Genomic DNA, 16,640 nt, shown 5'->3' on the forward strand with positions numbered 1-16,640 from the left:
ATATTTAAAACAACAACAACAACAACAACAACAACAACAACAAAATACGCATTTTGCTACAGTTATTTACAATCCAAAACGTTTATTTTTATTAATCAATTGTTTTTAAATGTAAATTTCAGTTTCAGAATAACAAATATTGTCATTTGTTTGTCGTCATGTCTAACAATAAGGTACTGAAATCTCAAATAAACATATGTTTACAATGTATAATGTGAACATCACCATAGTCAAACAGATCATCCGATATGATCATGTAAACATACATGTATACTGTATTGGTCACTTGATGAAGTGGAGTGTTAGCGAGGCGTGTGAATCCGAACAGATCACTTGAGTCTTACTTCCCTTATTTCACTCAAGTGATCACTTGAGTGTCCCTTACGGGAATGTGGTTGGAGTGTGAGTGAGAGTGGATGTTCAGAATTCGGCCCTGTGATTTGTTTATTCTAACTAAGAAATCCCCTTCCTTTGTCAGACGATCTTATGTTTTATATATCAAAATAACATGTTTATCACGAAATTACCTGGCTCATCAGCGTCCCTACAACTCGATTAAAACTGGCATCATGGCATGTATACACACAATTCTATTCGCTAAATGCTCTGTGGCCTTCTCAAGTGTCTGTACCCGCCCACTCTCTCTCCGCTGGAGCCTTTCACTGTTACTGTATGACACAACGTTAAGTATCAATAAGGAGGTGGAATAAACATGTAAATTTGAAGGTTAACTCTTAATTAAAAATAACAGTATTTTTTATTAAAACATGTATATTAAGTCGCTTTATGAATAACAATGAATTAAATTGAGTACATCTGTCATGCTGAATATCTTTCTAAATATTAACAAAAAACATCTTTTAACTATAACATCAGGCTACCTTGTTATCTCAGCCATGGCATTTTCCCTCATGTTCTGCCATTTTACACTGATCTAATCGCCAGTCCTAACAGCACACGGAGGGCAGACCATTTAACTCCTATTTCTTCCCATTTTCTTTTCATTTTCTCATTAGAAATTTTATCTGTAAAATTATGTGTCAACATTTCCCTTGTCTCAAAATCTCCCAAACATTCCTCTATTATTATAGTTTCACTAGCTGTGAAATAAGATTTTTTCTCCTTTTTTGTGTTCCAGAATTATTAGCAGATGAGATGTCGGTTTGGATGCTGAATGATGGTGACAGATGAATTATTGGACAAGAAGTTGGATTTAATTGACTCTTAAGTATTTAACGCTAGCGTTTCTTAACGGCAGTGTTAAATAGCATGAGCAACAACAATTTAACCATTAGGTAACGGTCATTTATGGGTTTAACGGATGATTAAGGTAACATACTGTTTAATTTAATTAAGGTTTTGAGCAACCAGCCCCTGGTGGGATTTCGCCCTTTGAGAAGCTCGGCCAAGTCAGTTTGGACCATCGATTTTAATTTATTGTATTTGTTTTTACAGAGAGTTAATGAAAATCTTGGCTCAATTTTGCATTTTTGTGTGATTTAAAGCGCAGTTTATTAAGATGATGACTAACTGTTAAATAGATAATAACAATTGTTGGCCTAATGTGATTAGACTGAAATGTAAACTGAGTTAAAATTATCTGGAGACCTAGACTTATTAATGTTTTCCACCACAATTTACAGTATTCCGAATATCATTGCTTTATACAACGTACTTATTTAAAATCCATTTGTCAATTATTTTCATGGCTTTAATTTTTTTAGTTACTTTTTCAGTATTTGATCCAAGCATAGATGATTTACCAGAGTACAAAACAGTTCACTATGACTACAAAGAAGTGGTATGTGTTTTTATCCATTTAATTATTTATCAACATTATAGAATACTCTATGGAACACATTTCAGGTACCAGATATCATGAGGAAACCTCATGGCCTCTCAAAATGAAAACATGTCCTTTCTTACAAGAAGACTGATCCGTGGAGTATCGTAATCTACGTGATATGCATACATTTGAAATGCAAGCTTAGCCGGTCAAAACTGTCAGCTGTTTCAACACCCTATGAATCTTTTTCTCATCAGAACAATTAATAGACTTGATATTATCTGTGACTGTTTTCTATAAAACTTCATGAAATATTCACTGCTCTTTTCATGCACATACGAATACTTCATGTATGAATGCCAAACAATAAATACTTTGTTGATAAGTGCAAATTGTCCCGCGTGACATCAAAGTATCCTGCTTAGGCACGTACATGTAGATGTCTGGCAAAATGTCATGTGCGATGAAAAAAAAATGTGGACACTTTTTAACTGATTTATAAGGCAATTGTTCCCTTTTTAGGTTCAGTCCCTGCTGGATGCCTTCATGAAGGACACGAAACTGTCAAATGACCAGGTCATATTGGCCCTCAAAGAGAGATGTGTTTCAGGTTTGTTTCTCTTGGCCTATTACATGTGATACTGTTTGTTTGAGAAGAACATCATAAAAACAAAACCAACATGTACCCGTAAAAAGACTTTCTGTTGAATAAATTATAGATCTTGTTAAACTAGACTGGACTCGCATTATACATGTATTGGTTAATTTCAGTGTGAATTGCTGGGATATGTAAACATATGTGGAATTAGTGACTAAATATAAATCATAATAATATTGACAGTCTAGAATAAGATTTTATTTTAGTAATTTGCATACAATTCACACAGTTGTTCCACATTAAGATACACTATCATAATGTTTTGGACTGTAAAACCAACTTCTTCTATTATCACGATCAGGCTATAATGAACTGTAGGGACTGTTTGAGCTACATGTAGTTTTAGCCATTATTATAAGAGGACAAGGCCATTTTTGTTACAAACTGTTCTACATGTATTTTTCTATGTATTCCTTTAAGGAAGTTTGAGCTAGTACTAGTGATTGAGGACTAAATAATATTTGTAACAAATTGTAGCCTTGCTTTTTGGGCCTTTAGAGACTGTTTGAGCTAGAACTAGCAACAAAGGACTATGCAATCAACACCATATTTGTAACAAAATGTAGTTTTGCTTTTTGTGCCTTTAGGGACTGTTTGAGCTAGTACTAGCTATGGAGGACTATGCCATATTTGTGACAATGATGACACAGAAGAACATTGAGCTACAACAGCAGGCTCTGATGTTGATTCTGAAGCAACAGGGGGCATTACCAGATAGCCTGATGGAAGGGTCAGTGACGACCCCGCCCCCAGCCCCGCGACCCCAAGATAATGAGGAAGAAATCATGCGCAAAGTTCTTGAGTATGGGAAATTTACTGTTTATCTTTTATAGACATGTTTCGTGATGTATATGCTAGAATACTTCAAAGAACTTCAAATTGGCACATTTCCCTGATGAAAGAATATGAGAAGATGACATCATTGGTGAGCCAAGGTGATATTAAAATGCCCTCTTTCTTTAGGGAACATAACTCTGGTCTGAACATAAGAGAGCATAATAATAAGTCCATATTGGCATTCTATTTTTCCAGTAACGGGAGTTTGAAAATAAGATAATTACATATATCAGAAGGTCGATCTTGTTAATTCCCTCTTTCTTTTGGGTACATAATTATAGTCTGACCATAAAACAACATGATAAACTTGTTAATAAGTAAATCTGGAAAATTTTAAATTGTTTTCTGTAGACATTCTGATTCATTTATTTTTAAATAATCTGTTTTTGAAGAAGACAAGTTGAGGTATTATCATAGCCTTGGTGTCGTTTGAGTTTGTTGTGACAAATGTTTAAACCTCAACTTATGTATAGCAAGGCCTATAACTCTGCCCTTTTGGGTTATGTCCCTTTTTCAACTGTAACGCAACAGGCGAGGATAGATGTTTGCCCCTGGGTGCTATTTATTTGAAAAAAAACTGTCTTTGCACAGGGCTATGGGGCCTATGTGCAGCTACATTTGGAAAGTGCCTACAGAGGGCTCAGCGTGAAATTGACATAACTGCATATACAAGAAGAAGCTCTCGCTTTGTATATATTCTTTGAGGGCATCTTATTAACTATTAGAAGACACTATCTAGAAATGTGTTTGAATACTATGTGAATAGCAGAAATAGACTTGTTAATTAAGAAAAAACTGGATAAATTTTTACAGCAAAACTTATTGTTTCAAAATATAACTTACCATTATTACAATAAAGAACAAAGGATTCAATGAATTGATGACATGATTCAAGATGGCCCCATTGTGGCCATAAGGTCTACTTCATAGATGGAAGCTATGAATCAATTTGCCGTTATTTATTTACTGCTAAACTCTTTCCAACAGGCAATCAAAGCGTGAATATGAGGAGGAGCAACAGAAGCGGCTCAAGCGACAGACGACGAAGGACAAGGATGAGATGGCCAGCACCATTGCCATCTCTAAGCACGAGTTCCTACAGCTTGAGAAAAACAAGAAGTCCGAACAGGAAAAACTTAACCAAGTGAGAGATTGTATTTGCTATTTATTTTTTTGTTGGTATAAAGTTTGTCTATTTATATGAGCCAGTTTGAAAATAGGATGTAAATAGTTTTACCTGTAGTGTTATGGTGTATTGGCGGGCATGCTGCATCCATTGTGTTGTCCGCTCAAAAACTTAAGAAGCCTTTGTCCAATCATCACTAAATTTGATTAGGATGTGTATTGGCACAATATTTCGGGCAAATTCAATAACCAGCCATATTGCTCAAGTCACTCTTGAGTTATTGCCCTTTGATAATAGAAATTGCCTTAAATTGGACTTGTCCGATCAATGAGTTAAGAAGCCTTTGTCCAATCACCACAGAGTTTGGTCAGACTGTGTAATTGGCATTTTATATTGAACAAGGTTTACAACCAGCCATATTAATATGCTCTAGTCACTGGAGAGTTATTGCCCTTGTATTATAGAAATAACCTGAAAACAGTCTTGTCTGATCAATAAGTTTTGATTCCTTTTTTCAATCATCTTCAAATTTAGTCAGAATTTCTATGGGTATTATATTTCAAACAAGTTTAAAACATAGACATTTGCTTAAGTCACTAAAGAGTTATTGCCCTTCCATTATACATATTACATGCACCTAAAATTGGTCTTGTCTTCTGTCCAATCATCACTTAATTTGGTCAGAAAGTGTATGGGCATAATATCTTGGACAGATTTGATTACCAGCCATATCACTCTAGTCATTCTGGAGTTATCGCCATATACTTATATAAATAACATAAAATTGTTCTTGTCAGATTTAGAAGCCTTTGTCCAATCATCACCAAATTTGGTTAGAATGTGTATGGGCAGAATACCTTTGTCAGGTTTGAACCAGAGTTATGAAATTTGGATCGGCAAGAAAACTATATTTACAGTGTCTGCCCACTAAATTTGACATATTATATATACAACCACTTATTGACAGCCAAATATTGCTCTGAACTACTTATATTTCTTTGTAACTTGGTGTGCCATTCATATACATACTTAATGTTTCTTCTATTGTACTTGGACATGTATTTCTGCAGGCAATGGTAGGGCTGTCACTGCAGGGTACTTCAGAAGGTCCCACCACCAAGGCCATGGCCCCCCTCATTCCTGTTCCCACACCGGCCCCGGCAAAACCACAGGTGGAAAAGAAACAACAGGTAACTATGTGCTTCTAATGTTACATCTAGAACTAAGATTTAACAGCTCAGATCGTTTTCTTATGCAGTCATCATAAGTTTTTATGCACTCACTTAAAGAAGGGAGAGTGTGGACACGCTTAAGTACGGTAGCTTACTTTAATTAGCCAAAATATATATTTGTAACAAATTTTGATAAACGTTTTTATATCAAATTGACCTGGTAACTGCATATTATTCATTGAATAACTGTATGTAATTTTTTTTTATAATGTTACAATGAGCTGGCTGCGGCTTTGCCTTTTGGCAGTTTACCCACCCAGATGTGTTACGGGAAACATAACGTAACACTTGTCAACCTATTCCTGTTGAATTTTATTTTATTTTATGGCATTTTGAATAAATGCCCATTATCAATCAATGCAGTGTGTTTCTTGTATTTATTCCTACATACATTGCTAGGTCAACCGGCTTGCGGTCGCCTTTATAACCTCATAAGTGTACAATATATAAATTCTTAGGTCTAGATAAATGTTCTGTTAAATGTCTGCAGATACCTCAAATGTCTGTATTTATTAAAACTATATTCAAAGCATTACTACCTGTATATATGTGGGCTATGATGCCTTTACTACATTAAATGTTTAATTTTATTTTTCAGTTATTGCGCTTGACTAGTGTCATGTTAGGAGTTTACAGGCAGTCTTTATATAGGTCAGATAACCCATTTATGTCTCTTATCACAGCCTGTGATTGGCACCCCTGGTGTTAAGCAGACCCAACCAACGGTGACTGTAACAACCCCTGGAGGGGCTACCGGTACCATGCCCATTGGAGCTGGGACTTCAGATGGCACATCAGGGCTCTCCCAAACCGTGCTGGGCCCAGGGCTTCTGCCCCTGACCTCTGTCCCATCCAAGGTGTCAAGTAGCGAGGCTGCTGCAAACTGGCTGAAATCAGCACAGACGGAGAGTTCTGGAGGAGATCAGGCTGTGCAGAAAGCAGCGGTAAGCAATTTTCTTTGCCTTTTTACAAAACCATGTTTTTTGCACTGATACGATTTGGTGATTATTTGCCTCTGAGTTTTGAATGCTTAAAATTCAATCAAAATAAGTGGATTAAGATATACTAGACAGAAGAATAAATAGAAACTTCTGTTCATTTCCTTTAATTAGGCTGCGATGGCGGGCATGAGTGCAGATGAAATCAAGAAGCGTCAGGAGTACCTGCGACAGCAGAGGGACAAATTGATCGCAATGAAGAAGGCAGAGCGGGAGAAACAGCTTCTAACTGCTGAACAGAGCAATCCAGAGCGTCCGGCCTCCGCTCGCGCCGCCAGACAGACACTCAAGGGAGATAAACAAGAGGAGAAAAAACCTGTAATCTCAGAGGAGGAACAGAAGAAAATAGAAATGAGACGACAGATTGCAAACAAACTGAAGGCAGAATTAATGGGGAGTAGCAATTGAGGTTGGAATGGGTTAATAGGCTGTGTATTTTGGCTCGGTTATTGTAAAAGCAAATCATGTGTACTTTTATGAAAATACAATGCGGCTTCTGAATACCTCATGGTGTTTCAGGATTGATTGATTCATTTTAGCTTGTCTGTTTTTATATTTAAAAAGTGTAGCTTTTGGATAGGTGACTTTGCCTATATTGTCATGCAAAAGCTTTACCGTAATCCTTCGCCATTACTAAAAAAACACACCAAGATATTCAAATAGAACTTGGTATACATGTTGCCAGTGACAATACGCACATGTACAGCAAGGCGCATATCTCTGACTTTAAACACTATGTATATCTGGCTTCAAAAATGATTGAGTTATGCCCCAGTGTTCGTCTGGTTATTGTTTTCTTAAAATTGAATCTGAGGAGTAAATGAAATCATTTCAAAACTCAAATAAAGCTGCATGAAGAAATGCATTACCGTATGTTGAAGGAATAATGTCTCCATTTAGAGTAAAATATGTTCACGGGTTTGATTTTGTTACTACTGCATTATTTTTTAAAGTTCATGCTATGTGTTAAATGATTACATTGTGTTCCATGGGTTGTACTTCACAGAAAACCAGTTTCTTCTATTGATATCGACTTTTACATGTGACATATCAGTGATGACTTTCTCTTGACGTTGACCCGTCCATGAAACTCTCTACATTTAACTTTTTCGTTATTGTGCCTTTGTGATGTTTGAAAGTTCGTGCAAAAAACCTTTAATAAATTCTAAACAAATCAGCGTTGAATGACTTCAATATTATGTATCTGTTAGCTAATGTTATCAGTCCTCGTACAGTACGTCTGTCAACAATTGCCTGAAAGACATCTTCTTGGAAACCAGCTGGCCAAATTTCGGTAAAACCACACAGGAAGCTTTCTATGGCAACGTTCTTCAAAATACAACAAGACGTCAACATAAAAATGTTCGACTTCCTGTTTTTTTCCTTTAAAAGAAAATGTCGTCTGAAACTACTCAGATTTATTAAAACTTCACAGGAAGTTTCGTTGGGTGATCGTCTTTAAGAATACAAGGCGTCTCGATTGACATACAACAGCAATAGCAAAAAATGGCTGAATTTCTGTTAACACTAAAAATCTATCTGATATATCATTTTTCTCTAGCTGTATATAATATACTGAAAATTGACTGTAACCTTTTAATTTTCAATAGTTTTTTTCTTTACTCTAGAAGCAAGGGGAGCCGCATAGGTCTTTATAGGAAAACAATTTTGCTAAGATGGAAGAAAATAAATTTATGAGGTCGTTCAATCTAGTTCTCCTGCAAGAGTAAGGTGATGCAAATCAACATTTTCCCACTTTAATATCATATCAAAATTTAATATGTATCTTCTTTGAAAATAGGTATTATGACCGGTCAAAGCTTGTAACCCTGCATGCACATTAATGGGTATATCTTTTTCATTCACATAACAAGTAAGCGATTCAGGGCCATCATGGCCCTATTGTTTATAAATCAGGCTGTGCTCTAATGCTATTTTTAAGCAAATTAACTGTTTGCATTGAGTCTGAGGCAATGTTCAATATAATAACACGTATATAATACGCGTATTTCTGGTGCTACAAGCTACTGAAAATATACACCAAGTGTCTGAAGGCACTTTAAAATAATGTTGGGTGCAAAATTTAGGGTAGACCGGGAAATCGGAAACAAATATTTCTTTCTTAAAGCTTCACTCTCACAGATATACCATTTAAACAACATTTTTACTTTTTGTCTCGGAAAGAGCAAATGTTTGCGTAAATTATTTCTGCAAACCAATGATATCAGATTGCTAACAAAAAGATCAGATCGTAGATTTTCATATTTCTGTTCGAAAATTAATGTTTTAAGGCTTTAACCGTTACTTACAGTTTAAGAAAAATGCATTCAACGTAAATTTTTGAACTCAAATATAAAAATCTGCGATCATATTTTTTTGTCAGCAGTCTTACACAATTGGTTTCCATGGATCGCGATCTGTGAGAGTGCAGCTTTAAAGGCCTAGTTTAAGATATGTTTGGCATGATGACCCCCGGCTGTGCATCTCCTGTTAATTGCACTGGTATCACAGGAGGGGTTTCCATGGATCGCGATCTGTGAGAGTGCAGCTTTAAAGGCCTAGTTTAAGATATGTTTGGCATGATGACCCCCGGCTGTGCATCTCCTGTTTATTGCACTGGTATAACAGGAGGGGTTTCCATGGATCGCGATCTGTGAGAGTGCAGCTTTAAAGGCCTAGTTTAAGATATGTTTGGCATGATGACCCCCGGCTGTGCATCTCCTGTTAATTGCACTGGTATCACAGGAGGGGCGCATGTAATGTGCATTTGCTTGTTGGTTTAAGGCCATTTAGCGTCGACAATTTTAGAGTTGATCATCTCATTGTCTTACTAATACATATAACCATTTAGTATATCTAACATATTTATTAATTAAACCGATTGGAAATAAATAATAAACAAATAAGAGTGATAAGTTTTTGAATAGTGATATACATACATAGCATTATTATTATTATTATTATTATTATTATTATTATTATTGGAAAAAAACAACAACAACTTAAAGACAATATGTTTTGTCCATTTCTATAATAAAACCTTAAGAACCTGCACAGCATGACACTCTGATCGGAGATCTGATAGACAGCACACGGCAATTAAGATTAAGATCAATAGACAGTAGTTGTGTACAATACACGGATTTGGGGGGGGGGGGTGTAAATTATAGCAGGCATAAACTAGGCGTTTAACATACTTTATTTGCAATCGGAACACCTTGGCCTGTATCGAACATAATTGAAGTTTGCCGAAGATGGCCGAGTTGTTACCATTGGCTTTATTTGATTTCATATCGAGCTACTTGACTGTGTTATTTACTAGGAGCTTGTAGTTAAGTGAAGACAGGACGTTACACCTGTTTTGTCTGACAAAATGTTAAGCACTGTTAACACAGAATTGGTGAATTATTAAAGCTTTGTTTGAGAAAAGGAGTTTTCAATATTCGAGATTGTAAGTTGAAATATTTGTTTATTTTATCAAAGATTCTTAAACTTTGCTGACAGGGATATGAGTATGTTGTTTGCATCACAGGTGATCGTCACATAGCTTGGTCACTAAACATGGCCCTTTGGTCACTAAAATATGGCCCTTCAGTCCTTTGATATTGTTTAAAAAAATAAATATTTTTGATGTGGCCCGTCAGTCCATTGATATTGTTTAAAATTTTACAAAAAATAATAAAAATTGATAAAAAGACATTTCAATAAATTTCGAAGAGTGTAACTTGAAAAAATATCATTATATATATCAAATAGACAAAATGTCTCATGGGACTACCCCGATCCCGACCCCCCCCCCCCCCCCTCCTATATACCAACATTTTAAACCATTCTTTCGGTTTTAGGGAGTGGTGCATGTCGAAAGGTGCGCCTTTAAATCATGTCATAGTTTATTTATAGACTTGGGTTTTCCATGTACACTCCCACTAATAAGAATGAAACCAAAACGAGGAATGTTATTTTATTTATTATTTTATTCTTGTCGTCGGTGACGGTTGCGTAAGCAACACAGTAACAAAGGTATTTATGATTCAGTTGTGATAGGAATTGATGAGCTTTATGTCTTGTGCAAAAATCATTTAATTATGTTTTATTCGATTATGATGAAGCCGCTACTGTAAATATTACACACTCATATTATCAATTATGTATACGTGAACCGAAAGTACATAAAAATGTAACTTCCCTTCTAATAAGCATATTGTCTGTAAACAAAACTGCTGATTAACGTTATATTATTATGGATCACGTCTGTATTTCCATCTCACACAGACAAACACAAGATTAAAACTATTACTTTAAATAAATCAGTCATATATATGCAATATTTTCATTAGACAGTTTGAAAGCGAAAGTGAAAATTAATAGGTTATTCTAAGATTTGTTTTATATTATTTGTAGAAACATAATTCGTGTCATGAAAGAATTATTACCATTGTTTCTTATTTAAAGATGGAGAACCCGCCTGGCTTTTACCGGATAATGTCTCTCCGTCTGTCCAGGGCGTTAAGCGACATTGGCGTCAACAGGTGGATGGTGAGGAGAAGAAGGAGAACTTTTCTCATGATAGAGGCGAGCGAGACGATCAACAATGCTAAACTACAAGGAAGTGATTTTACCTGTTTCAATTTCGGGAGTCAGTCAGAGGGAACAACTACACCGGGACTAAACTCCGATATTGACAGATTAATCAGCTTAAACGACATCAACATCATGTCATCCTGGTCTGAATGGGAAGCCGGTAGGCAAAACATGCTGATGGTGAAGGAGGAAACGTGCTCTCCACAACATTATCTTCTACAGGTGATTAGACCAGACTCACCTGAACCTTTCATTCATTCAAGTTATGTATTCCATGTAGTTGACAGTAAGGGCCGTGTACTATTTGTAAATACATTCTTTGGAATTATAGCACAACTGATCTCAATAAGAGATAATACACTTTACTACTCCAGTGGCCCCTCGCATAGCCTTCTTAAAATGTATGACTTTGTGTACGCGTATTGGTGCAGGTCACTTCCGCAAGAATGCCAAGCTTGGTTTGAACGACCGAGGCCCGGCCACTGGCCGACACCGGAAATGCTGAGAGACGTAAGGGAGTGTGGGTGTTTTCTTGTTCCTGATGGATACTTTGACAGCTATTACAGACATGTTGAATGGAGAATTTCTCCTAGTCTTATTGAGAGAACACTGATGTTTAGCATGAAAACAGTACAGCTTAAATGTTATGTGGTTCTGAAGATTCTAAAATCACACGTAATCAACCCTCTTTTATATAATGAAGGAAAGTTGACAAGTTTTCATTGCAAAACTGCCCTGCTTTTCGCCGCGGAAAGATTGCCACCCAGAATGTGGAGAGAAAATCGCTTGATGGAATGTATTGTGTATTGTTTGAAATTGTTGCTTGGTTGGACGAAAACCGGTATGTGCCCTCACTTCATTGTAGCAGGCGTGAATCTTTTTCATGGAAAATTTACAAGTCGGCAGTTAGCAAATCTTTCTAAGATCCTTTCAAATATCATTGACACTCACTTAATAGTACTCGCGTACATACAAGCAGACGATTTAGGCAACCGGATGTTCAGCACAAATATCAGAACTGTTCGCTACAGTGAAGGGTTACACATATCGACAAAAAATAGTTTATGTAGGTGGCTAAGTGTAAATGCTCACTTCAACATTTATAAGGGTTTCCAGTTAATTCTGTCTGAGACGTCTGATTTCATGTCTGAAGATATGATTTCATATTTCGGCCTATATCTTACAACAGTACGTACATATGTTCATGAGCTGCCGTTTCCATTAAGAGTACAATATTTTGACTATGTTTTTAGACAAGTGTTGAGCGTTTTTGCATCCACTGCTGCATCATGTTGCATACGGAATGGTAGTGTTGTTCCTAGAAATATACTGTGTCTGTTCGAAAGTTCCTTAGATACGGATGTGGCGTCATCAAGACTGAAGTTGGCTTCTTTTCTCGTCTGTCATAATGAGCTTGAAAGAGCAGCGGACGTTCTGAATGATGTTGAACGTAGATATGACGACAACGTACAAGCTGTATGTGCATGTGGAAATATGGATCCTCTAGATACAGAACATCACAAACCACTGTGCACTACCAGTGTTGTTAATAACGATGACGTGTTATTAACAAACAAAACGGCATTATGTGTTCGCTACTTGAGACAGGAGGCGTTCTGTGCTCCACCGATATTACACTACGAGATGGTGAGAGGATTAGGCGAGGATATCAATCATAGACACATTGATGAACGTTGGATGAACTGGGCCGTTGTGGACTCACTGCCTTACCTCTACTACCTGCAGTACCTGACTTTCCGTGATCTCGGCCAGCGAGGAAGACAACGTCAAGCTGTATTGAACTTAGATAACTGTTTTCTTGACGCCAACCGTCGTTCCCATCTCTACCACCCTGAGACGTGTTTCAACCTGATAGGGCACTGCATGGAGATGGGGGGCCTTCCGGAGTTGGCGTTACAACTGTACAGGGCATCCGTCGAAGCGATGCCTAGGAACAACGCGGCGCACTGGCATATTTACAGACTGAATCGTGGCTACGAGATTTAGATTTAAACTTGAGAAAGCATGTTTTAATATGTTTCATTACTATATATGCCAGTGAGTTTATATTAATGAAAATAAATCATGTTTTCATTTAATGGATAAGGTTTTGTATGATTATTAAAAAATGTATTTTTATTATTATTATTTTTTTATTATTATTCTTTTAATTGTTATCATTATTATTATTATAATTATTATTATTATTATCATTATTATTATTATTATTATTATTATTATTATTATTATTATTATTATTATTATTATAATTATTATTATTATTATAATTATTATCATTATTATTATTATTATTATTATTATTATTATTATTATTATTATAATTATTATTATTATTATAATTGTTATCATTATTATTATTGTTATCATTATTATTATTATAATTATTATTATTATTATCATTATTATTATTATTATTATTATTATTATTATTATTATTATAATTATTATTATTGTTATTATTATCATATTAGTTTGGCTTTGTCCTAATTTTCATAATGATAAGTATGTTTGACCAAAGTAACACTGACCTGTGTCCCTTTTTCTTTGACACTTAAAGATAAATTTATTTATATCCTTCTTTTCTTTTCTTAATTTTTATTCGCAAATCATGCACACTTGATAGCAACCATGGCGGTGATACGCTTAAGCTATTTCCACGCCAACAAAACTAGGGATTATTTGATCCATGTGTTGCCAGGAAAAATGCTCGTTCCATCTGCCATTAGTTAACAGTTGAAACAGAGGCAATTTCTTTTGATAAAATAGGGATCGAATTTAAAAGAAGCTGCAAATAGACACAATCAAAGTCCCGAAGTTTTGTATTTTGAATCTTTTAAAACAACAACTGCTCACTTCATAGTATATATTTGTATTTTTTATCTTGAATATGCCTTAGATAGGACATGACTGGAGTATATAAAAGTGTACACTTTTAACACTACCGTTAAAGCTGCACTCTCACAGATTGACCGATTTCACATTTTTTCAATTTTATCTCAGAATCAGCTGATTTGGGATCAGTGCTTTAAATTCAGTCATATAAGACAACTTACAACAGAATAAATCTCAATTGTTTGAAAAAATGCCGAAAATTACATTTTTCTTAAAGCGTTTGAAACGCTTTAAGCCATTAAACATCAATTTTCGAACGTATCTATTTAAAACTGCCATCTCACATCTTATCACCAGTCTTATATCATTGCTTTCCAGACATTTACGCAAAATTTGGCTTATTCCAAGACAACAATTTAAAAAGTTGTCAAAACGGTCCATCTGTGAGAGTGCAGCTTTACGACATTGAAAATGTATATAGAAACTATGGCGGTTTGGTCCACAATATTGAATAAATAAAACGACAATAGCCCTATAATTATGTTTAGCTTATTTGGAAGTTCAAATTTAACTAGTGTTTCATACCTGGAAGTTATCTAATTGATGAAAACACGATATCAGGGGCGTACCTGGACGCTTTTTAAAAGTACGCCAAGTATAAGCAGCGTAGTTGCGACAATAGCAGAAACGCTGCGAGTGCGGGGTAGGTGCGGGAGGGGGCATTCAAAGGCAAAAGGGGCGTTCTCATGCTATATTTCAGTGCTTAAATGAAATTTTGTCTGTTATTACCGTACAACTTTCATGTTTATTAAACCTTCTATCAAACTAACACAATCAATTAAAATGGAATAAAATATGGATCGAAGTCTCACACAATGCTCTTGTGAACCGAAATGGTCGTGACAATTATCGCCGTTCCAAAGAAAACAGACTACATTATTCAAAATCGATAATGCGCACATAGTGATGTTTAATATCGTCAATAGCAGTTTAAATCTTATAACATCAGAGCCAGACGGCGATCTTTTGTTCGAAATATTAACTTTACTAGTTGTTCATATACAGTCGAACCTCGTTGGCTCGAACTCGCTTGGCTCGAATTCCTGGATGGTTCGAACTTTGGGTAAAGGACCGATTTCTTGATATTAGTAAAAGGTAAAAAAATCCCGCTTGGCTCGAATTTTTCGAAGCTCGAGGTATTTTCGCTGGTCCGTTGGAGTTCGAGCCAACGGGATTCGACTGTACATGATATTCAAACCATCGGCTATGGTTACTGTTCAAAATATAACTTAAGCCTAATTAGAAAATTAAACAATTAGGCGCTTGTTTTACACGTTTTCCCTCATAACTGTCTTATTTTCCATGACTTTTGGCATTTATCGCGTTTTATGAGATTTGTAACTGACAGTAAATCTATGGCTCGAGCATTTGACCTTGACCTTGAACTGTGAGATTGACCTTTTGCAGGGCGGTTAGAGCGTGATTTCCGCATATCGCGTAAATGTTATGCACCAGTCAATTGTAACCACGCCCCCACCCCCTGGTCGGGGTTATACCGGGGATAGCCGGGGAAATGGAATGTGTTTTTACGTTTGAGGTGGCCCCGCAGTGCCGGGTGAATGCGGTGGTTTTGTCTTCGCATTAAATATAGCGGGGAATGGGCCTTACCTATGGTCCCTGGGGTGCGGGGGAATTTGCCGGGGATATTACCATCTGTTCGTTCCCGCAGGGCGGGGATTTTAGCCGGGGTTGGCTGGACCGAAACAAAAAAATCCCCGCTATTTTTTTGCCGGACCTGGGGGGGGGGGGCGGCGTGGTTACAATTGACTGGTGCATTATGAACACGTTTCTCATGAAAATCATTCCATTGGTGTAAAATATAAAGAGCATACGGGAAAGTACATGCAAAATATATGGCTGGAATATTTGACCTGAAACTGTGATAGTTCAATTGAACAACTTTCAAGGTGTTTAGAAGATATTGAATTAAAATGAAATCTATTGCTCGGACATTTGGAGTTGAGCTGGGGTTAAGCACGTCGTCTCAAGGAAGTGAATAATTAACCCTCAGGTGTTAAAAATATTGAGCGGACAAGATATATATGACTCTGTCATTTGACAATTAAATGTGACTTTTACCTTGACCAAGCGCGTCCGGAATTAGGATTCTGTACGTTGTATTGAAGTAGTGAATTATTGACCCGAAATTCACGAACATTCTTCCAGAGGTTTTAAACCGTTGAGGTCATACGGGGCGAACTTAAAATGGTTCGAACATTTAAATCTGATTATATTATATTCGTTGAGAAACTCATCAGTATTAACTTTTGATCAGTAATGGGGTCATTTTTAACGGCTAATAATATTTAAATGTCAGAGATCGAATGTCCGTGGAGAGAGACAACTGTGTCAGAAAATAACCAGGGACTTCCGCAATCTTACTGGCTAGCTTCTTTATACGCAAAGCCGGGTCGAAACTCCAGCCTACAACTTCCTAGACCGGTTAAATAAAATAAAATATCAATGCATTGATATCCAACGATCTTGTATTTACAGAATGCATCCCGGA

At 36.2% G+C, this 16,640-nt stretch overlaps 2 protein-coding genes and 1 pseudogene across 2 annotated transcripts in view; all 3 read left to right on the forward strand.

Annotated features, from left to right (window-relative positions):
• Positions 1 to 1,155: 1,155 nt before the first annotated feature.
• LOC128215160 (cilia- and flagella-associated protein 36-like) lies at positions 1,156 to 7,812 on the forward strand (annotated as a pseudogene).
• A 2,062-nt stretch (positions 7,813 to 9,874) lies between these two features.
• The window catches only part of LOC128213514 (uncharacterized), a 109,035-nt gene continuing 102,269 nt past the window's right edge, over positions 9,875 to 16,640 (forward strand). The window contains exon 1 of the mRNA XM_052919282.1: positions 9,875 to 10,088. The gene's annotated coding sequence lies outside the window, so the exon portion shown is untranslated. The remainder of the gene's footprint in view (positions 10,089 to 16,640) is intronic.
• On the forward strand, positions 10,567 to 13,456 carry LOC128213513 (uncharacterized). The gene is made up of 2 exons (XM_052919280.1): positions 10,567 to 10,657; positions 11,090 to 13,456. Exon 2 carries the CDS (start codon positions 11,090 to 11,092, stop codon positions 13,223 to 13,225), a length of 2,136 nt encoding a protein of 711 aa, XP_052775240.1. The 5' UTR covers positions 10,567 to 10,657; the 3' UTR covers positions 13,226 to 13,456.

Source organism: Mya arenaria, chromosome 13 (assembly GCF_026914265.1).
Source record: "Mya arenaria isolate MELC-2E11 chromosome 13, ASM2691426v1".
Classification (NCBI taxonomy): Eukaryota; Metazoa; Mollusca; class Bivalvia; order Myida; family Myidae; genus Mya; species Mya arenaria.

What these genes read in the sequence shown, in the direction of transcription:
- LOC128213513 (XM_052919280.1), top strand. Translation starts at nt 11,090, where the DNA reads ATGGAGAACCCGCCTGGCTTTTACCGGATAATGTCTCTCCGTCTGTCC.